Raw genomic sequence first — 22,535 nt, forward strand, 5'->3', positions numbered from 1 at the left:
CCTTCTGGTCGGTTGGTTGGTGTGCATGAGGTCATGTGTGGTTTTCTCAAATGGAAACCTAACATTAATTTAACTTCAAAAACAGACCTAAGGCTTACATCAGTGATTTTCTGTCCTCTTCAGAAAATTATATTTTTAATAAATTGAAGCAAATTACAGACTTAATCTTAAATCTTAGCATAAGTTTAAAAACGCAGAATAGACAATCTAAGTCATGACTTTAAGCTTATGTGGGAATCTTTAAAGAAGTGATACGCAGCTGTAAGAAAACAAAACTAAAACCCTTTAGGTGTCTCAGCCAAGGCCATGTGAAGCAGGGGTACTGAGGATTCTGCAGCACCTCCTGGGTTCTCTGTTATTTTTATTTATTTTCTATTTAAGTTCTATTAGTTTAAGCAAGTTTTAGTAGTGTATGGTGTGTGTATCTTGCATGTATCTTGCATGTATCTTGCATAGGTTGTGTCCCTGACCACAGATTAGTGACTGCACATGAAAATGGCTATGCAAAACTGAATTTCCCATGAAACATCATTAGAATCAGTATGCTGCTCCTACAGTACTCATGAAGAAAGCCCAAGGAAGTTGGTTATTTCTTTGCTTCAAGAGAGCAGAAACCCAACCTAGAAACTAGACATGATGAAAAGTTTGTGGCTGGAAACATACTGTTGGGGTTTTGGTAATATCTGAGACCAGCCTTTCGTGCTCTGCCACCATACAACAAACATCACCTGTTATTAAATGTTAGTTGGATCTGAAACGTTGCCTGTAAATTGAGCATGGCCTGATCGACAAGATATTTATGTGGCTTTCATAAGAGCCAGCTCAGAGCTGCTATTGGCTGTTACTGTTCTGTGGTTAAATCGTGGCCTGCTTGTTATCTGGTTACCATTGGTTTTGAAAGGAAATGAGTGTTTGAGGCAGTTGTGATAAAGAGTGAGGCGCAGGTGCAGTGTTGTCTTCCCCGTCTGGATGGTTACAGGTTTATTAATGTTTTCTGTATAAACCTGGCTTTCATCTCACAGCCGTTCTGTATGTCGTTTCAGGGACCAACATTGTTTTGTTTTGGGGTTTTTTGCTTTATTTTAAAGGCAATCGTCATATTAGGTAACATGGTAACCAAAGTACATTTTACAAGATATATATGTTTATACAGCTCTTATCTAACTGCTGATGACACTACCCAACCCTAACCCTACCCAACTCAGTACCATCCCCACAGATATGACCAAAGCACATAAGAGATAGATCCTTTCGATGTCTTACTGGACCCTCTATATAAAATTAATGAATGACACAATTATATCCATTAGTGGCACTTTCGAGTTAAAATACTGCACGGCGGCTGCTATCATGAATGACACAAGTCCTAATCGGCACTAATCGGGGACGAGTATGCACCCGAAATGCTCGCAATACTCAACAGAGAGATACAGACAAAAAGCCCACTAATTAGTGTGGAAAGTCATGTGAATGCCAGCACAGCAACGTACCTAGCAGTCAGTCCGCCTCCCTTCATTTGAGAGAAGAGACCGCCTACCAATAAAAACCGAACCCTCTCTCCCAATCCAGACAAAGGGGACGACGGATCCGCGGCGGCGCGCACTGAGCCTGAGCATCTGAACACCTTGGATTGATCCGACGCGCAAGAACGCACCGGCACACACGCGAGCACGCCCTCAAGATCTACCTGAAACCTCCACGCCAGTTAATTGTCATTGTTGAAGGGCGAAAAAAGGGAGATTGAACCCCGATTTTATTCGCAGCCTAGCCGTGTTCCCATGATGTCATACCTGTGGATTCTGCTATTAGGAAGCCTGCTGGCTACGCACGCCAAGGCACAAGGTAATAATTTGTTTCCAGTTAATTCAGCGCTTTCTTCAGCAGCACATTTCATGTGTTAGTGTGCATGGTGGCTTCTATCCATCTTTTTATCTGCGCATCTATCTGTCTATCTATCTATCTATCTATCTATGTCTGTCTCTCCCCCCGTCTGTCTGTCTGTATGTCTGACTAACTGACTGTGCTGGTCATTATCTCACTGCCTCCATTTCTCCCCCCACCTTTACTCCCCTCTGGCTCTCACCTGTCTTTCTCCTTTTCTTTTTCTCTCCTCTTGCCTTTGCTTGTGTGAGCACAATTACCACTGTCTTTTGCCAGTCTGCCTGAATCCCTGTCACGTTTCAATTCAATTAACCTTTAGCTGATTAAAAAAAAAACTGTGTTATTATTGTTATTATCAGTTCTGACTGAGCGAATGAAAAGCCCTCCATCTTTATTACTATATTGGGGTTCTAGCTTTGTATCCCAGACATCATCATTAAAAAAAGGTGTGTCTTGTAATGTGGCCATTTCTTTTTGGACTGGAGTTTAGGTCCATAGGGGTGTGGTGGTTCCATTGTTGTTACATAAATAATTATAATTATTCATTTCCCCCATTCTGTTTCAATGTGTGATTGAGCCACATCTATTCTTTTCCTCTCTGCATCTCTCATTCTTCGTGTTTTCTCTCTCCTCTTCCTTTCCCTTCTCCTTCAGCTGGCCCATGGGCCTCTGCCCTTCCCTGCGGCACATGCAATGATTCCAGATTGTTTAAATGTGCAGTAAAACTCGCAGGAATAGAAAGAAGCATTGAGAAAAACACATAAAGTGAGGAAAAAATAAAGAGAAAAGTGGACGGCTTTTGGCAAAAGATAAAGGAACAATGTAGCTGATTGAGAGGGAAAACAAGGATACACAAGCAAGGAAAAAGTGAGACAAATGAGTTTTATTATCCTTATGCAAAAAAATTCAGTTGGACGTTGGTGCGCATGGATGCAATCTGGCAAAATCTCACTCTACCGGTTATCACCAGATAAACCATCAGAGAGGAACCACCTTCACACACACACACACACACACACACACACACACACACACACACACACACACACACACACACACACACACACACACACACACAGACAGAGAAAGAGAGAGGTTTTCTCCCCTTTACTCTTTTCACACACCTTGTCCATAATTGCAGAGGTTTAATGTGATTTTAAACTCAGTAGATGTTGGACTACTCAATCACAGGAAATCTCAATGGGTGTGTTTGCTGACTTGCATATGTGTGCACACCATTTCTTAGTCACACCAAAAAAGATGGGGCACTAGCTCAGCTGTATATGTGCACATCAGTTACAGTGCGATTTATAGAGTTGAATGATAGGGAGTGTCAGTAACTAGATCCAGCACCAGCTGTAGACAACACCCATCTACAGAACTAGTCTCAGCGCCTTACGCTTCCCGAGGGCCCTTAGCATATGTGTGCGTATGTGTAGGTGGGAGTGGGGTAGAAGTTTAATGTACAGAACATGTGGGAGCATGGCTGTGCTTTATTTATCGGTGTGCACAATTCAGCTAGAGAACATGTGTTTGCCTTAGAAACAAATAAAAGAAAAAAGAGCTGTGATGTGAGCCAGGTGTGAGTGCGTGTGTGCGTGTGTGTGTGTGTGTGTGTGTGTGTGTGTGTGTGTGTGTGTGTGTGTGTGTGTGTGCAGACTTGTCTGTGTTTACACCTTCAACTGCCAACACATAAATCATTCTTTCGGTGGATAAGGGAAACCCACACCCATGCACACAAACACTCCACACATGCATTATCTCTATGGGGGCATTGTTAAGACATACATGATTGGGGTAAACACAGCACTTTCTATCCCATAGTAACACAATAGAACCATACCTGTGTCAGCTGGCACACATGCACAAACGAGCTCATGTGTATTTTTATAAGGCAGGGCAAGCACACGCATTATTACTCATTCAGCTACACACAGGAAATCGCACAAAATCTCATGGCAGGAACCAGAAAAGCTCGAAAGTAATGTCCTTTTTTACTTCATGGTGCTGGTAACGTGTTTCAGATTCCAATTTATGTAATGCACAGTCCTGTGTGTTACATAACTAAAACTCCATTAAAAAACACCTTTACTCTTCTTCAGTGTCCAAAACAAACAAAAAGAGAACGTAATAGAAATTAAAACAAATTCAGCTTTTTATTGTCAGGCTTGCTAGGACGTAATATAAAATGCCAAGATAAGGAGTTCCATCATTGGACATAATGAACAGGACTTCAATCCACATACTAGTATAATTCCCAACTGTCCATGTTATTTATCTTTCTACGATAAGATAAGATAACATAAGATAAGTTTATTAGTCATTTCTTTACAAGGGGCTTTTCACAGTGTATAGATTGCTATCTTTGATATGGCAAATTTTTATACTAGTCCCTTTCCTGACACAACCCTCCCAAGGATTTGTGTTTTTCTTTATTGATCTCGAACGAGCACGTGAACATTTTCACGTGTAGTATAACGACAACACTATCGAGGCACTTCACTAATGTCCATAGCACATGCAAATTATGATATGATATGACAAAAAAAGTGCTGCCTGTTTCAAAAAGCTGGCATAGAAAATTAATTTGTAATAACCGAGGCCAGCAGCTATGATCTGGACTACTGCAAAAAACTCGAGTCGCAAAAATGAGTCGCAGATACAGCCCGTGAAAATTACTGTATCATACCCAAACTTCTGCTCCTTAAAGCTTTGTAAAATTCAGGTCTTAAACCTGTTTAAATGTGGGCCGGTTCTTTGTACCGTCCCACAGACACTATATCATTGAAAAAATTTAAACTAATTAACATGGTGTAAACTACAGAAACATCATTATTTAACACAGTATATTAATTGTTCATAAGAAGCACACCTCTATGTGGCATGCTTTGCAATCACATATATTTAAGTGGAATTTCCTTTTAATTAAAGTTCGTACCCTATTTCCCAAGAACCACTTTTCCTGATTCCTTGTCACAACAGTTCTGTGTCTTTTGTTTTTTTAAAGCATGTTGATTTATGCCAGATTGCCACCATGACAAAGCTGATGCCCATATCACTTTGGTATCCTAAGTGCTATATTAAAATTTCATCTTGGTTGATTATATAGGCGAGGTACAGCATACTTCAGAATGAACTCTTACATTTTGGCATAGATCCAGATGGCTGTTATCAGTCACCCTTCTTTCTAGATACATGTCATATAAAAAAGTAGTAAAGCAAACTGCCGGTTATGTAACACGGAAAGGTGAAGATGGACTCCAAATGAGCTGTTTGGAAAGATGCTTATAAAATTTCTCTCACGGAGCTAGAAGTTGCGCTTTGCCAGGAGTTATAGGCAGAAATATGTCTTTTCCAATAAATGTAGTTGGCAGTTGAAAGATCAAGTAATAATTCACTTATATCTAAAATGTTGAATACTTGCCATTTGTAGCTGCACAGATATTCAAAACAAGACATTTGATCATGTCACTGGGGCTGTATGAAATTATATCAGGCATTTCCCAGATTTCCCACATCTGTTTTCATTCTGTTACCCAATTAAATTAGTCAGTATTTGAAAAAAATCAATCAGCAGTCTAATCAATAATAATAATAAAATTAATAGTGGCGGTATTCATTTCCAGCAACTCACAGCGACGGCATAAACCCAACAAGACAAGTTCTCTTTATTACAGTTTAATTTTTGTTAATTAATGAGCTTCTAGGTGCTGTTAGAGAGATTTTTCCGCCAGTCTAATTGATAGTAAGATACGTTCCCACATGGGTGAACTGGTTTAACTTAGGAGCTTCTTTCTCAGGGGACATTTTTGCAGTTTAGCACAGTTGTTTTGCCCCACACAATAGCGTGCGGCCATGTCAGAGACACAGATGACTCATCAGCCTCAAGGGAAAGTAGCGGCAATGAAAGAGAGAGAGAGTTGAGACTTGGTAAAAGGGAAGGGGTGATAGAGAAGGAAAGGAGTGAGAGCGCTTGGGATGTGCAACAGTTGGCTTCACTGGTGTGCTAACACAAAACAGGGCTCCCCTTACTCAGAGAGCGAGGGTGAATGGGAACATGTGTGCACATGAACTTCACACGTGTGTGAACATGTAGCTGTTTGCATGATAGGGGACAGGAGGGGAGGAGGGAACATTACATGAGTTTGTATGCATGCATGTAAGTGTTGCTGGACGGGGCAATGCTTGTGGGAGAGGTAGTTAAATGAGGAAGTGGCAAACTAATAGATGGGAACAGAATGTTCTATGAAGAAGGAGTTTGCATAGAGGGGTAGCCTCTACACACACACACACACACACACTCATAAACACAAACACACATGCACAAGAACTGGGAAAATTATATTATATCCTCATGTCTCATACACACTGCGTTCTCACACAAATAGAGACTCATTATCAGAGTTAATGGTTTGAGAGATTATTAATAAGATTGTGGCAGAAGGTTACTGACAACTGTCTGAGGAACAGTTTGATGAATGTAGTGTTTTTTCCGTGCCTCATCATAGGTGTTCTGGTGAGACTCATCAACTTCAATCTTAACTTTGTTCCACCCCATTAGCCTGAAGTGGCATGCTACAGCACATCTTTGATGAAGACAGTCATTTCCAAACAACTGATTAAGATAGTGAAATTGATACATACCACACAGATCCATGCGCACAATATATGACTCTTTATGGAAACTGATTAATGTTTGTTAAGCTGGTGCAGTGATATTCAGTGGAACAAAGAGATTTTTTTTCTATGATGGTTTCAGGAACCATTCAGTGGTGCATGAGAGTTTGCATGTCAAATATTCCTGCTGCAGTGTGTGTGCACTTGCTTTTGTTTGTGTGTGTGAATTTTTTTTTTTCCTGCTATATAAATGTATGTTTGTGTGGATGAATGGATTCAGGGTGTAGCCAGTACTTGTTACCACTGAAAGATTTTCACCCTGATGGAAATACTTCAGATGTGTTGCTGCTCTCTCTCCAGGCTTCGCTGATTCTGATACAATCTCACTTGGCAAGCCCAGTGATTCTTTATTGAAAATCCACTCTGCAATGAATAGCTCTTAAAAAAACGTGGTAGAGGTATTTGATTTGATTTTTTTAATCAGTCCTGCCTTAATATTGGGTGTTTTGTGAAAGATCTGCTCAGATAAACCAGCATCAGGGTGCTGCTGACGTCAGCAAGCAAAGAACAATCAAGCCAGAGATCACTTTACTGCTTGAGCTTGTCACATGCGACGGGGGAATGTCACAGGCATACACGCACACATTGCTTGTCACACACAGACTGACAAAGAGCACATCTTTGTCATTTTCTCATTAGCACAGAGTTGCAATGCCAGAGCTGAGGTTAAGACTGCAGTTGATGTGGAAGCAGGTCACAAGTGATCGATGTGTATGTCAAGCGGGTTTTTTTTGTTTGTTTTTGGCTGAATCAGTGGCATCAGGCACCAATCAGGCCAGGGTGTGGCTCTGAGTTTATGTGTGTGTCATCTTAAACACCACTCAGATGATTTTAATGACTTAGAGGAACAGCAGATGGAAGGCGATTAAGGCATGCTGCTTTTTAATAATCAGCGGTTACACAAATCATGCCAAAATTGTAATAGCTTTTTAGTATATATTAGAAACTTTATTATATATATTATTATATTAGAAACCAATGCGATATTCCTTGCATTGGTTTTCAAATAGAAAAGGTACAAAATAGCGAATTGTATCATCGGGATGTTCTATGGGTTCAAAAGCATGGGAAAATATTCTTTGAGACACTGAGGTGGACTTTGAGTCGCCATGCCTGCCTTTATTGTTTGATTAAAAAAGCTTGTTGCACAGGTTCTGCCAGCTGTGGCACCATGAATTGGCTTTTTTCCCATCTGTTTCAAACTGATTGTCAGTATGTAATCCCACACTGTATTATTCTCTGACTTTCACTTAACTTTGTGCAGATGATATAATCCCAACAGTAGAGCCATCTATTGAAACTCCCACATCTAAAGCAGATGTAGAGGTCATCGACCAACATAACCTTGAGGAGGCAGTCACTGCAACTGAGGTGAGAAGTTGAGATATTTTGTTATTTGGTTTGAGCTGTTTAGTCCTGGGTCCCTGTCAGCCGTTTGAAAATCTCTCCTAGCGTTACATGGGCTGTTGCTTATTTAAATAAAATGTTGTGCCAAACAGGAAGTATTGCAGCCTGAGCCCACTGCTGACCCTGAGACTGAATTAATCCAAGAAGCAAATGCTGCAGATGTAAGCACAGAGCCAGTGGCTACAGATGCTCCTGCAGGTGAGGAGGGGGAATCAGCAAGTCCTACGACTGGAGAAACAGAACCAGTTATTTCTGAAGCACCTACAACCACACAAGGTGAATTTCATATATGCGCATTTAAAGCAATAATGGAACATGGTGCCTTTCTTTGTTTCTCTTTTTTTGTTAGATAAATAAACTGCTGTCAGTTTCCTCACTTTTTAATACTTGGCATTCATACTACACTGTTCTTTTTATTCTTTTTTTTACCACTCTTGCTGTAAAATGTTTCAGGTAGTTAATATCTCACAGCAAAGCTGCAGTTTATTAAAAATAAAAATCTTCATTCTTCATTGTAGCAAAAAGCAGGTTCAACTTTTGCACTATTACATCAAAAAAAATGATGTAACTTTGAAGGGATGGCTATTGTAATGTAAAATGTTTCTTACATGTCTTTCTTATATTGTTTTTAACTGTGCAGCAAAACAAGCCCTAAAAGCCCATGCCACAGAATGTGGTAATTGGGCTATAAAAGGAAAAATCAGTGATCTAATGCTTCGCTACTTCTGTTTCACTTCTATCCATGGCCAGCTGCTGATTCTGAGGATGACGCTCCAGAAACTACGCAAACAGCAGTTAATGAGGAGGAGCAACCCACCACAAATGCGAATACAACACCTGCTCAAGACAAGGTTAATACCATTTTTTAAAAAGTAAAACTTCTTTTTCACACCTATTAAGGTTTGTATTTTACAGGTGTCATTAATAGGCTGCGATGATAGTGAGTAAATGTGTCCTGTACTATGGGTTCATATGTGTTATGATATTTTTTTTAATAGAGTGGACTTCATGACATCATAACAACAGTAGGTCTAGAAGCCAATGAGGAGGCACCAACTGATCCATCTGCTAATGAAGAGTCATCCACAGATGATTTTACAACATTCGCAGATGAAACTGTCACTATGAGTAAGTATAGATATTCGAGTACGTATTTTGCACACTCTTGCACATGCATTCATGAATATGGAAAATGTACCTGAGTTTTGACAATGAGTATCAACTTCAGTGCTAAGACCACAGATAAAAAGTTGTAAACAGAGCCAAGCACATGTATTCTGTAGATGATGCCATCTCTTGAGTCTCTTTTATGATGGGATATTACACAAACTTCTTAGTAAAACGTCATGTGCTGTCCCTTGTTTCCAGTATAAGCATGTATTTTGTGTGAGAGTAGGACTGCAAGTCATAATAAGTAGTATAAAGATACCTTTATATGCCTCATATATACACAAATAATAGCATACAGACAATAAACATACCTGTATTTGCCCTTTGCAAATGCAGGTCGGTTATTATTTGGCATTATGGCTCCTTATTCTTTTGATCATATAACCTCTAAACAAGACCTAAAAACATTTTATTTTCCTTAAATTCAGTTATATGAAATGCACAGAAGTTTACCTGTTAAGTAGATGTTCAGAAATGTTCATTTACAGCATTTTAAATAATTACAGAAATGACAGAAGAGGATCTGCATAGCTTGAAAATGGTTTGAGCAGAAACATTGTTTTTAGAGCTGTCCTTAAGATGATCAGTTGAATCTTGGGGTTTTCCCATAATCTCTGAATACACGGCAGCGCTGCCTGTCCCTGAGCAAACACTTCAAATCAAACAGATCTGAAGAATGCCTTTCATTTTTGCAGTTTTGCTTTCTAGATTTTTGTCATAACTACATATTTTAAATTTGAGATTCAATCTCAACTGAGAGATTCTTTGATTCTGGGACTAATTAAATTACTCCTGACAGAACTTTTGCATTGTCACTCATTAAAAAATATGTACATGCTGTAATGCTTTTTTTAAGGTGTAATGTACTGTATAATTTTTTCTGCTACTCCCTGTTTTCTGAACAAAATAATCCATCTGTGCCTTTCTATCAAGAAATACTATTCCCTTAGGAAGGTTCTGAGGTGGGATTTTGGCTTGGCTGATTTTATCTTCTAAATTATGAATGTCATGAGCCTGCCAAATGACCTGAGTAAAGGTTTATGAAAATAGAAGTGTCTCCCTTAATTTATTTCTATTTATCTTATAACACTCTCTTTCTCAAACTGGAGTTCGTGCTCTTTCATACTAAATGTTATGCTGACCTCATGTCAGTATGTCCTATTCTAAGGTTATGTTTGGCTTTGCCTTTTTTAGATGGAGACATTGTGCTTTAGCTTAGCTTGTCCCTAGAAGTGCAAGCAGTGAGATGGGACAGGAAGTTAGTAATTAGGACCAATTACCCTGGAAGAGCTATTCAGACTAGAAGAAAATATGTGGGGGTCAGAATGAGAGTAATGTAGGTTTGTTATTTAAAATCCATCCTGTCAATAAATTACTTTGGTATTTTAATTGTATTTGTTGTCATGATGTTATTAACAGAAATAATAGGTCCCTAGAAAATAGGTCACTGAGGTTTCTATCAGTGATAAATTAATGCGGTGATCACACCCCACCCTGCCCTGCCCAGCCTAACACTGTACACTGAGTCCCACATGTTGTTTAAGTCACTTGGGTTTTCCCCAATAAATATATAGTAGGGTAAGGTTTTGTTCGTGACAGACAATATCCCTTAATCTAAGTCAACATTGGTTCACAAGATCACAGTTACACCCTTGGAGCTGGCTGTGTTTCAGTATTTCAGCACTGAGAACACCTCTGCAGGGCATTCACGAGGGTCATGAGGGACTGAGAACAGAGTGTTACAGTGTGTTACATGTGTTTCAATATGTTTTGGCATTATCTAGATAAAATTCCTCTAGGATGGGAAAATTCCTGTACAGTGATTGATTTTGTATTTCTGCCAACCATGTTTATGTGTGTATGTGTGAATGTATTTATTTATTTATTTGTTTATTTACCAGATCCAGGGTTTAACATTGAGAAGACGTCAATTGCAGAGCAGGAAACACATGGTCAGTAATTGCTCATAACAATTGCTATTGACCTTATTGTTGTTATTGATCAATAATCAGAATAAATGGAGATGCACAGAAGTACCTGTCCAATACAGCACCAACAGATACTGATGGAGATTTAGCCTAAAGTGTAGTTTTGATTGAAATCTCAAATCAGTACAATCTATGCGACGCAACGAGAGTAGCATTGTTTACCACAGCGACTGTAGATCTTAGGGATCAACTGTTATGGCCCCATCGACATGGAGGGCTACATGCTTTTTACTTCAATGTTTTCACAAACACATTGGCTAGATTGATTGACTAACAGGCTTATTGATTGATTGATTGATTCATTCATTGTTTTACTATATACAGGGTCAAACCAGGACACTCCCGTGAAGAGCAGGATGGGACCACAGCTGAATTCAGGTGGTTAGTAATTGCTCATAATAATCACAATTCAGTTTAGTGTTGTAACCAATAACCAAAAATGTCCAGAATAAGATATGAAACAACACAAACGGTGCAAAGAGAGTAGCATTGTTTACCACAGCGACTGTAGATCTTAGGGATCAACTGTTACATCCCCATCAACATGGAGGGCTATATGCTTTTTGCTTCAATGTTTTCACAAACACATTGGCAAGATTAATTGACTAACAGGCTTATTGATTGATTGATTGATTGATTGATTAATCCATTTATTCATCCATTTATTGACTGTTTTACTATACACAGGGTTAAACCAGGAAAGTCCCGTGGAGAAGAGGGTGGTAACACACCAGGACTTAGGTGGTTAGTAATTGCTCATAACAATTAAAATTCAGTTTAGTGTTGTAACCAATCACTGAAAACGTCCAGAATAAATAAAGATATGAAACAACACAACCAGTACAATGAGATTAGCCCTGTTTACCACAGCGGCTGTAGATCTTAGGGATCAACTATGAATAGTTGTATTTGTATATCCAGTTGAGGCTTTTGCCAACATGGTGGGCAACAAAAATTTTACCCCAATGTTTATTTTAAAAGAAAATAACAGTTAACTAGGTTTATGTTAATAAATGTCAATTTAATTACTGGGGCGATCGTGGCTCAAGAGTTGGCAGTTCATTTTGTAATCGGAAGGTTGCCGGTTCGAGCCCTGGCTCCGACAGTCTCGGTCGTTGTGTCCTTGGGCAAGACACTTCACCCGTTGCCTACTGGTGGTGGTCAGAGGGCCCGGTGGCGCCAGTGTCCAGCAGCCTCGCCTCTGTCAGTGTGGCCCAGGGCAGCTGTGGCTACAGTGTAGCTTGCCATCACCAGTGTGTGAATGAATGGGTGGATGACTGAATGTAGTGTAAAGCGTTTTGGGGTCCATAGGGACTAAGTAAAGCGCTATACAAATACAGGCCATTTACCATTTTAATTAGATAGCTGCCATGATCTAATTATCTATTATTTTTAAGTGGTGAAATTAGAGCCTTAAAGCCATTAAGATGTAAAATATTACAGGGGAAATTAGTGACAAGACTGTCATCATCTTCATAAAGGTTCAAAAAATAACAAAGTTATTCCTCTACCAAACATTTTTTAGCACTTGATCACTTGAAAACTGCATCACAGACTGTGGTTTGAGATGGTCCTCTGGTAGCTCTAGAGCCTGGTACAACAGGGCTAATGCACCACATTCACAGTAGGTCTTGAGCAAGGGTTAAATTGGGATTTGAATCTTCTTAGAGTACTTATTATTTGTGAATAGTGGTCAATATTTTAGTGGGTGTTTAGCCTACTGTATAGTACATCTACCACTGAATGTATTCATATTAACACTAATGCATTTCAGTGTAAAATTAGTTCATACTGTTAGCACCTCCTGTACAACATAACCAGCAAGAAGTGTATAAACTATGCATGATTTCGTTTAAGTCAAACCAAATGCTAACCGTTACTGTGTAGTTAAATGTGACTGAGCTCGAGCCGCTGGCAGCTCTCATCTAAATCTAATGAAAGGGGGACTGAAACACCATGTAATAATGTCTTAGATTTGTGATATGTATTCATAAACATCTGATAAAAATTCTGATAAGAATAATTTTGTTTACAATCCAGTTAGCATAACAATCAAAAGGGGAAAGACGAAGATAGTAAAGGTTGAATTTAGTTGTGTCCTGTTTTGATAAAACATTTTAGTTTGGTTTTGATAAAACATTTTTCTCATTCCTCTTGTCTCTCTGTCGGTTCAGTGCCTTGCTCCCATGACAAGGTGCTGAACTGACTTGTTTTACAAAAGCTTAATCACTAACCTTGCGGCAATATGACAGAAATGTGGGAACAGCAGATTTTCCTGAAGCAGCTTCTCAGTTCCCTCCTGAAATTTGAAAACTCAAAAGTAGTATAATTATTTATATACTTGCGAAGGGCGAAAGACTCCTCTTTAGTACTCTGTTATTAGCAGCTTCTTCAAGTCGAAGCAAGTAAAGGGCAAGGATGATGTCACAGACATATACAGACAGGCAGTGCAGAAGGAGATAACAGGGTTGTTTGAGTGTGGATAAAATCAAAGATCAGGTTGTGAAAGAGCTAGAGAAAGTGTTTGTCTCTCTCTCTCTCTCTCTCTCTGAGATATTTTATCGCTCTGATGCTATAAAAGTATCTTTGCCATCTTTGTAACTGTACATAAGGGATGTTTCATGCAACGTTGTGTGTATGCATGAGCGTGTGTGTGTGTTTGTACAGTTTAGTTAGAACAGAAACTTTAGAACTCTTAATGCCCCAGAGGTTACAAGTCACTGTAAAGAGAATAATCTCACCTTTTGTCTTTTTGTCCACTTTGTCATTTCAGCAACAACACTTTACATGCATCATTAGAACATTTAAATAATACCTTCTCTCTCCTTTCTTGTCTTTCTGTCTCTCTTTAGTGTCTGCTTTGGGTGCCTCAGGGAGTGATGGTAAGGATTTTATTTTTTCTGTTTGTCTTTGTGATCAAAATACGCATGATAGCAAAATATTACAGTGCAAATCCTAGTCAAATACCGTACATAGGATCATAGCCCGGGCAGCAGAAATAGGCCCAATGTGGTTCTGAACAGACAGGATATTACTGGCATGCCTTTGTCAATGCAAACAGGATACAAGAGTCACAGAGAAATGCCTCTCTCTCGTGTTTGAAGCAGGTCTTTAGGGGTGTGTCACCGTGAATTTTATTGGAAATAACTTGTGCTTTTGAATTTCAGTATGTGAAACAGTAGAATTAAAGGTTCAAATCAGATCGGATAGAAGGATACAAACAGTTTACCATGAACAACTAAATGTGACGTATTTGTGTTGCTAACTTTTTGTGTGTTCTCTCGTCTTTATCGCAGATCAACAGTCCCAAAGTGAGTTCTCTCTTCTGTTTTCCTGTTTTAAAGTAACAATCCATGTGTGCCACAAACCTGCATGCAACTTAGTTGGCTAAGACTCTCAACTTTTCACCATACTCTCTCGCCATATTCACTGGTCAAAAATCTATTCAGTTCTCAATCTGCACATACACATGACTTCACTGTGATGATTATTACCAGAATGTTCTGGTAGCAAATAATTCAAGCCCCACAGCAACACCCTGATTACAACCCCATTATTGATCGGGTCATCTCAGTCACTTTTAATTATAGTCTGTTTTCAGTGTCTTTCTAACACTACAGTTAAATGTGAGAGTTTTGCCTCTATACACTGCTCAGTGGACTTTAAATTAAAGAGTCAGACTTTTAATTTTGAATTTTAAACATTTTATACATAGTCCCCGTTTTTAGAGGCTCATAAGGATTGTGAGGTGAGGATTGGGCGATAATCCAATGAAGTTAGTGACTGCCCAAAGCCCCGAATCCATGGACATCACCAAATGTCACATTGTTTGAGATGCTGTGCTAGGTCATTACTGAAGCCACCTTCAGTTGCTGCTTACTTTCTGCATTTAGTTCTGTCTTCAGTAACTGAAAATCATGCTCTACCGGGTTAATATCAGGTGACTGACTTGGCCCTATCGAATTTCTTGCCTTGAGAAACTCTTGGGTAGCTTTGCAGTATGCTTTGTGTTTATATCTATTTGCACTGTGACGGGATCTCATCAGTCACATCATCAGTAAATACCAGTGGATCCGTTCCCCTTGGTAGCTATACATGCCTTTGGATCATGAGCTGTTTCTCTTTTACTCCATGCTTTGTAGTACTAGTTCAGCTTTATTTAATCTGTTCCATGTTTGTCAGAACTCTGCGGGCTGTTTTAGATGGTTTCCAGCAAAGCTAATCAGGCATTCTTGTTCTTGAGAATAACCAGGGGTTCACACCTTGTTGTAAATCCTCTGTGTTCGTGAAGGCATCTCTTGATTGTAGACCTTGAAAAAGGCACACCTAGTTCCTTGAGAATGTTCTTGACTTGGCTAGATGTTGTAAAGTGTTTTCATTAACCAGGTATAGTGGCTTTGATTGGCTGCAACAGGCTGTAATTCCAAAACAGTTAATGCTAACCTTTTTTTTAAACCTTTGAAGTCAGCATTTCAATCGCATATTGATTGTTCAATTTAGAATCCATTGTGGTGGTAAAGGGAGGTAAAACTATAAAAGCTATGTCTTTGTGCAACAAATCTGAGTTTAATTATTATGTGTAGTCAAGTAGCTTTGGTAGGTTTGCATGTTTAAACCTTCCTTTCAAGTTTAAAAGACATCTAAGAATAATTTTATAAAAGAAGCAAAAGCTGTGGAGTCTACCAAATGGATTCAAGGTTTAACTCACAAGTGCCCAAATGTTTAATTACAGGAGCGACTCTACTGAAGATATGGAAAACATATTTCGATGATAGTCAGTGCCGTTTAGTATTATTTCATGTCAATGCCTCTGTTCAAGAAACAGTTGTGTCCCAGCTGTATGTGATGAGTATATGCGCGTTCATGCTCATACACGTCAGTTTCCACCCACCTTTACTTCCTTTTTCTGACTCACTATAGTCTCTGGTTTGATTCCACTTAATTTAACTGACTAATTCCCATTCCCTTTTTATTCGTCTCACTTTCTGACTCATGCCACTCCCTTGCTTTTCTCGCCATGAGCTCTGGACTTCCTGTCCTCTTTTATTCTTTTTTTTCGAAGTTATCTTTTATGCCTCAACATCAGTTTCACCCCTGTAGCACTGAAAGTCTCGCTGTCGACTCAGGCCACAACAAGACAATAAAAGCCTCGCCTTTAAGTTGGAAACACAACAGCATGAAATCATGTGCCAGATATATGTAGTGATAGTGTTGCCACCTATTACAATGAGTTTGATAGAGTTACTTAAACCTTTTTTTTTTAATAAAAAAATGATTTAGATGCACAATTAATTACATTTACTGACAATTTAGCGATGTATGTGCCAGTACCTATACTTGGCTGTGTGCTGTCACACAGCATGAAAACTATTCATTTTGGTGTTGTCATAGTAACTGGGTTACAGGTGCAGACAGATTTCTGTGAATGCTCACTGTGAATGCTGTGGGAAGTTTAAATGACAGACGAATGAAAAGGAATCAGAAAATTCTGGAACGAGATGATGCAGCTCGCTCTCTCGCTCACACACACACACACACTGTTGCTTGCTCTTCATCTCTCCCTCCCTTTCCCCCTGTCTGTCTCACACATACACGCATAATTCACACATTATGTCATGTCAGTGAGCTTCTTTGCTGAATTGATATTCATTCTTTCAACTGCAAAATGGCACCCAGTGCTGACACTCAATGTTACAGTTACAGTTGTTATAGATGGATTTTCACAGATCACATTAACATTGTAAAGCATGCTCAGACCAATAGGTTTGCAGTTCCAGTGGCATGTTCATAGGATACTGCTGAACTTGACTGCTCATTCTCTGCTGGTATGACTTATCTTTATTTGTCTGTTTGTTTGTTTGTTGTGCTACAGAGGCCAGCTCAAGCTCTTTAGCAGCAATCCTTAGTGCGATTGTTGTGTCTGCAGTGGGAGCAATCGCTGGATACTTCACCTATCAACAGAAGAAGCTGTGCTTCAAAAATAGACAGGGTAATTATCTGATCCTTTTGTTGCTGGTGGAAAACTAATTAGTAATATTAAATCAAAGGGAAAACTCAATATATACAGTAGCTACCTTAACTGCTGTACGCAAGGTTTGGTATTTGATCAGACGAGAAATTCTTCTTGACCCTCATCAACAATGAATGAAGTGTAAGCCAAAATTGTGTTTGTTGTTCAGTTTGGTGCCCACATTAGCAATAGAAGAACTGCTTATGTCCAAGCTCTTTGAAATGAATGCCAACCCCCATCAGAGCTTCAGATCTGTTAAGCTTTAATGACGCTACAAAAGAAAATTATTAATCTTTTATCTGAATCTCAGCTTTAAATCAAGTTCCATCCTAACTGTGCACAGTGGGCAAGGTGTGTGTTTGTTTCTTGTAGTCCTAAAAGCACAAGTTTTCAAGTTTACCAGTGCTTTTAAATTCAGCTTTTGTCTCCCTCTCGTGAACTGTTGTCAGTGACATACGACTCACACGCATCCTGCATCCCATTACTGCCAGTTCAGCAAAGTTTCCATTTGCAGTCAACATGAGTAATAGGGCATCCAGTTATAGAAGTGCAGGCCACTAATCAGATTCAAAGTAACTATTATAATTTGAGCATTTAGAGTAATAGACAATATGTGTTCTTAATTTGACAAAACATATTTAGACATGTAGTTTTCCTCTGTAAAGAGTAGAGGTGGTAATTACAGCCAATTTCTACGTCATTAACAATAAATGAAAATACTTTACAATAGGTATAAGTTTTTCACTGTGACACAAAAAATAAGAAACAAATTTTCATGGTTTTGGATAATAAGCAATTACCCCAAGAAATTAAGATCCTTAGAAACTCACACTTCTGTATAGCTGGTGAAGCAGTTTAACACTGAAGGAATAAGAAAGAATACCTTTTCCTCATATTTGAGAGAAGGGATGCGATAACTTGATGCTAATTAGTAGAAAAAATATTTAGCTAAATCATAGACTGTATATAAAGGATGGGCATATCGACCATGATGTCAAAAAGTGATTGCGAATCCTAATTTTGAAACCTCAACTTTAATAGTATAGCTGTATAGCTCTTTTGGAGCCACAATGACATCTGCATGGAGTGTTGCGTTTTGATCTTAGTCAGTGAAAGTGAAGCCTAGCAGACAGGCGGTAATACAGTAGTGCTCACAAAGCTGTCCTTTTTTATTCAAACTATAAGCCTTGTGGGGATCTATGAGCATATACTCACTTTTAATTGTAGCCTTAAGGAATTGCAATTTTTTGGCAATTGCGCGTTGGCTTCATTTTTTCTGCTCTGGAGGTTGTTGCTTGGTTAAATGCTTGCGAAATTCAACTTGGCAGTACAACCTTGCAATTGAGCAATGAGTTGCCGCGTCTGTTATATTTTCTCATTTTGCTTTTCTCTGACTGTCAATCTTTGTGACTAGAAGCAGACCCTGAGGCTCCACACAAAGCTGATGCAGCAGAGGCTCGGTCAGATCCCCAGGGTATGACACACACACACACACACACACACAACGAAAACGTAAAGAACACATTTTTTGATATAAATATTTACATGTAGTACTTTAAATGTGTTAACCATTAATCTATTTTTTTCCTCCTTTCTTTGTTTACAGTTCTTAGCAACCTTCTGAACTCCTCCTAGACCTGAAACAGACACCTGACCGCCCGGGCCTATTACAGTCTAGCAAAGTGGCAATCTCACTGTTCGGCTCTATCCTCTGTAGAGCTAAATTACTGTGAGGCCCCAGAGTAGGGCTGCGTGTTTCAGTCTGAATTTCAATGTCTGTATGTTGCTCTACACGAGCCTGCGTGGATGTGTCTCAGTGTGCGTGTGAATAATATCCGTTCATTCTTGTGTGTGCATAAACGTGGAAAGAAGGAGCTAGATAAAGATCATGTGATCTTTAGGGGTTTCATTATTGTTATAAAAGATTTATTAAAATAATTGGTCAAACATTCTACTTTAAACCAAATTATTATAATTTTTTTCAGAGTGGCCATTAAAGAGATTTAATCTCAAATTACGTATAACCATAAAATGGATTAATTATATACCTACCTTTTAATTTTATTTATACGGCTACTATTAATTCAATGTAAATATAAACCAGTAACTGAAATTGATGTTGTAGGTGTTTAACTTGTAATTGTTTCTTTGGAATTTTATACAATTTTTGCCATTGTTGAGCTGCCCGTATGATTTTAAATCATTTAGATAAGACATTTCTTTTTCAATTATCTATAGTACAGATGCAGGTTAACTGGATAACAGGGGGACACAGTAGCAAGCATTTTGTGGATTCTGGTTAGGAGCTGTAGTAAAGGATTTAAAGACTAGTATTCTCGGTATGCTTTTAAGTGGTCAAATGTGTTTAGATGACCAACGATGTCACTGAATGTGTGTGCTTGTTTTCTGATAGGTGAAGGGGCTTGATTTAAAATCCTGTTAAGTGACTGCCGTTTCTCCTCGGTCGGTTGAATACATTAAAAGATGACACAAATCAAATACAGCCTAACAATTCAAGTCATATTAATTTAGGAAATACCAAAAAGAAGCCAACGAAAATATATTGTGTAAACTTACTAAAAGTACGATGAAGTAAAGTCTAATCCAGTGTTGTTTCTGTAAATGGATGAATGGTCACCTGACATGGACAAATTCAATGGAGGTCATGTAGTAATGTATTAGACTTTGTTCTGATGTAGTATGTGTGTAGTTGTGATGCAGTCATTTTTTTTTCTCTATAGTGCCTTTCACTGACACAGCCTGGCTTGAGCAATCTACAGACACACAGAGAAGATATAGAGGGTGACAAATTAAAGGAAAAGCCTAAACGAATGGTTTATGCTGCAGGGAGATTTTAGCACAATGGTTTTGTTGCTGTTTCAAATTTCAAAGTTCTGAGCTATTCTAAATTTAAAACATTTCACTTTGATGGCTGAAGTCACTTACAAGATGAAAATACAGCCATTTAGATGGACCGTTTAATCGCTTGTTAAGAATGAAAACCATGGGATCCATAAACTATGGACTTATCAGTCAGAGATCTCCTACCAGGTCTCCAACAACGTCATCAAAATACATAATGAGGGAATATTTTTTCAGAAGAATATTGTTTTATTCCTCCAACAGTTCCAGAGACTCACCAAACTGAAGTGCACTGGCTTAACACTTTACAACACCCTTAATGCTGGGTCAACCTTTAATTTTTTACCCATCTGTTACTGAGAAGACAAGCAAACCAGTAGGAGGCTATAACAAACAAAACGAGCAAAGAGTGTTCTGTATTCATTCTTAATCTGTCATTTATGCAGTTACATTTTTTTTAAATTAAACTGCTCATACATGTAAAATAATAGCAACACAAACGTAACAGCTGCTGTATGTGTGTCCACAGTCAGGCCGTTTGCAGTCTTAGTTATTTTAGCTAATCTTGCAATCTAAACTCTTTCAACCACCTCCGCTGGTGGCAGATGTAAAACTCTTCTCATTGTGTGTCTCTTTATTTGAGCAAGCCAGCTGCTGTAACAGTGTATTTTTATTGTTCATGTATCCACATTACAAACGCCATTCACTTGTGATTTTTTTATAGGAATCCTTTACATTTAGCAGCCTTGCCTCGGAGCCGACAGATTGTCTTTAGTCAACTTGTTTGCTGTGCTATTTTGTTAATATTATTGTAAAATGCAAAGGATGCAGCGCTACTGCTTTTTTCCAAATGTAGCACACACACAAAAAATCTTAACTTCTGAATGTCTTTTTTGTTGCCTTGAAGTTTTGTACTTGCCCTGCTCCCTTTAAACTTTGATACATGGCTATAGAGGCTGCATAGTGCTGCGGGTCATGTAATGTGTGTTACTTGTAAAGCACCATATAGCTGCAATACAGGACAGAGACTGTTGCTAACAGCCTAGCCTCAAGCTGAGAAATGTTAATAATCTGTGATCAATTCTACTCTACAAACTGTGGGCCGGACGCAGTGTCAGCGATCTGCCTTCTTAACCTGTAATCTGTAAGCTGTTTCTCTTGTAACACTGAACTACGTGGATAGTGTATCAGGGGTGACAATGCACAAAAAATACCCACTCAATAATAATAATACAAATAGGACTAGCCACTGATGCCTTCAAAATACAATTTTTTTTCTTTAAATGCAGTACTGCCCTGCAGTGAACAAAAGCACTGAAATGTCCTGCGATGCTCTTTTAGATAACTTCTTGTAATGGAGACTCATACAATAATCCAGAAAAATTCAATATGTGTTGCTTGCACTGAGGACATCAGGGTCAACAATACATTTTGTCCCAAACAATCCGGGTCAATAATTCAGTCTTATTTATATTATATCAATTCACAACAGTCACCCTCAAGGTTCTTGATCCCAGCAATACAAAGTATCAAAACAAAGCATTCAAACCAGAATGTAAACCTTGAGTGTTGTAAACTCACTGGGTCCTGAAGTGCACTTCCCACATAACACTAGGGCATCAATCATGGCACTGACCAGTCCTGCCTTATTCCTTATATGCTCTTGAATATTCCTGATAGGAAAACAAACAATAATGTCATCATAAAAAGCGACACAGCGACACAAGCAGAGATTTTTTGTAATCTCAATGGGAGAAGCACGTTCCTATCCTGTATACATCTTGATTTACTACACACATATAGACAGTTCATTTGTTCTTATTCTGACTTCCTGTTTATTTAAATATTCTGTGTGGTTTTTGTGTAGGAACTGTCCTTTTTATTTTTGTCATCTGGCACTTGTGTTTTTCTGGAGTTGTGTAAATAATGTTTGAGGAATCAATTAAACAGTTTTTGTGGGATTTTTCTTTTCTTTCATTTTTAGCCACTGTTGATAGAGCAGTTCATCACTTTGGTCCACATCACAAACTCTTCAGTGATGTAATGGATTAATGTAGAACGGACATTCAAGGTCACCAGAAGATTAATTGAATTAGCACCATCTAAAATGATTGTAGTTTGACGATTACTTTGGTTTATGCCAAAATACATTAGTATTTAGATTTCCCATTAGTCAAAGCAGTGTTTGTTTTTATTGCTAATTCTAAAATGTATGTTTTGTTTGTTAATGTGCTCAAATCTAATGGCAAACATGTAGACTGGCCACTTCATCAGGTACACCCGTTAACACAAATTTCTAATCAGCCAGTCACATGCTGGAAACTCAATTTATTTGTAAATAAATGTAGACATAAATGTAGACATGGTCAAGACGACATGCTAAAATTCAGAATGTCAGAATGTAAAAGAAAGGTGATTTAAGCTACCCTGTTGGTGCCAGACAGGCTTGTGTGAGCATTTCAGAAACTCAGAAACGCCACAACCATCTCTAGGGTTTACAGAGAATGGTCCAAAAAAAGAGAAAAGTTCCAATCAGCAGC

General features: G+C 38.6%; 1 protein-coding gene across 3 annotated transcripts; it reads left to right on the forward strand.

Moving 5' to 3' along the window:
- Positions 1–1,580: 1,580 nt before the first annotated feature.
- On the forward strand, positions 1,581–21,956 carry si:ch211-39i22.1 (CD99 antigen-like protein 2). Of its 3 annotated transcripts, none has more exons than XM_039600198.1 (12): positions 1,581–1,842; positions 7,823–7,929; positions 8,058–8,241; positions 8,716–8,816; positions 8,964–9,093; positions 11,037–11,087; positions 11,448–11,504; positions 13,976–14,005; positions 14,420–14,434; positions 16,996–17,112; positions 18,548–18,607; positions 18,740–21,956. In XM_039600198.1, the coding sequence occupies exons 1-12, from the start codon at positions 1,779–1,781 to the stop codon at positions 18,766–18,768; spliced, it is 945 nt and encodes a 314-aa protein (XP_039456132.1). In that variant the 5' UTR covers positions 1,581–1,778; the 3' UTR covers positions 18,769–21,956. The 3 variants fall into 3 exon arrangements, with proteins under 3 accessions (XP_039456132.1, XP_039456134.1, XP_039456133.1); XM_039600200.1 differs by having other exon boundaries at positions 18,551–18,607; XM_039600199.1 differs by having other exon boundaries at positions 11,448–11,501.
- Positions 21,957–22,535: the final 579 nt, after the last annotated feature.

This window comes from Oreochromis aureus, linkage group 16 (assembly GCF_013358895.1).
Source record: "Oreochromis aureus strain Israel breed Guangdong linkage group 16, ZZ_aureus, whole genome shotgun sequence".
Taxonomy (NCBI): Eukaryota; Metazoa; Chordata; class Actinopteri; order Cichliformes; family Cichlidae; genus Oreochromis; species Oreochromis aureus.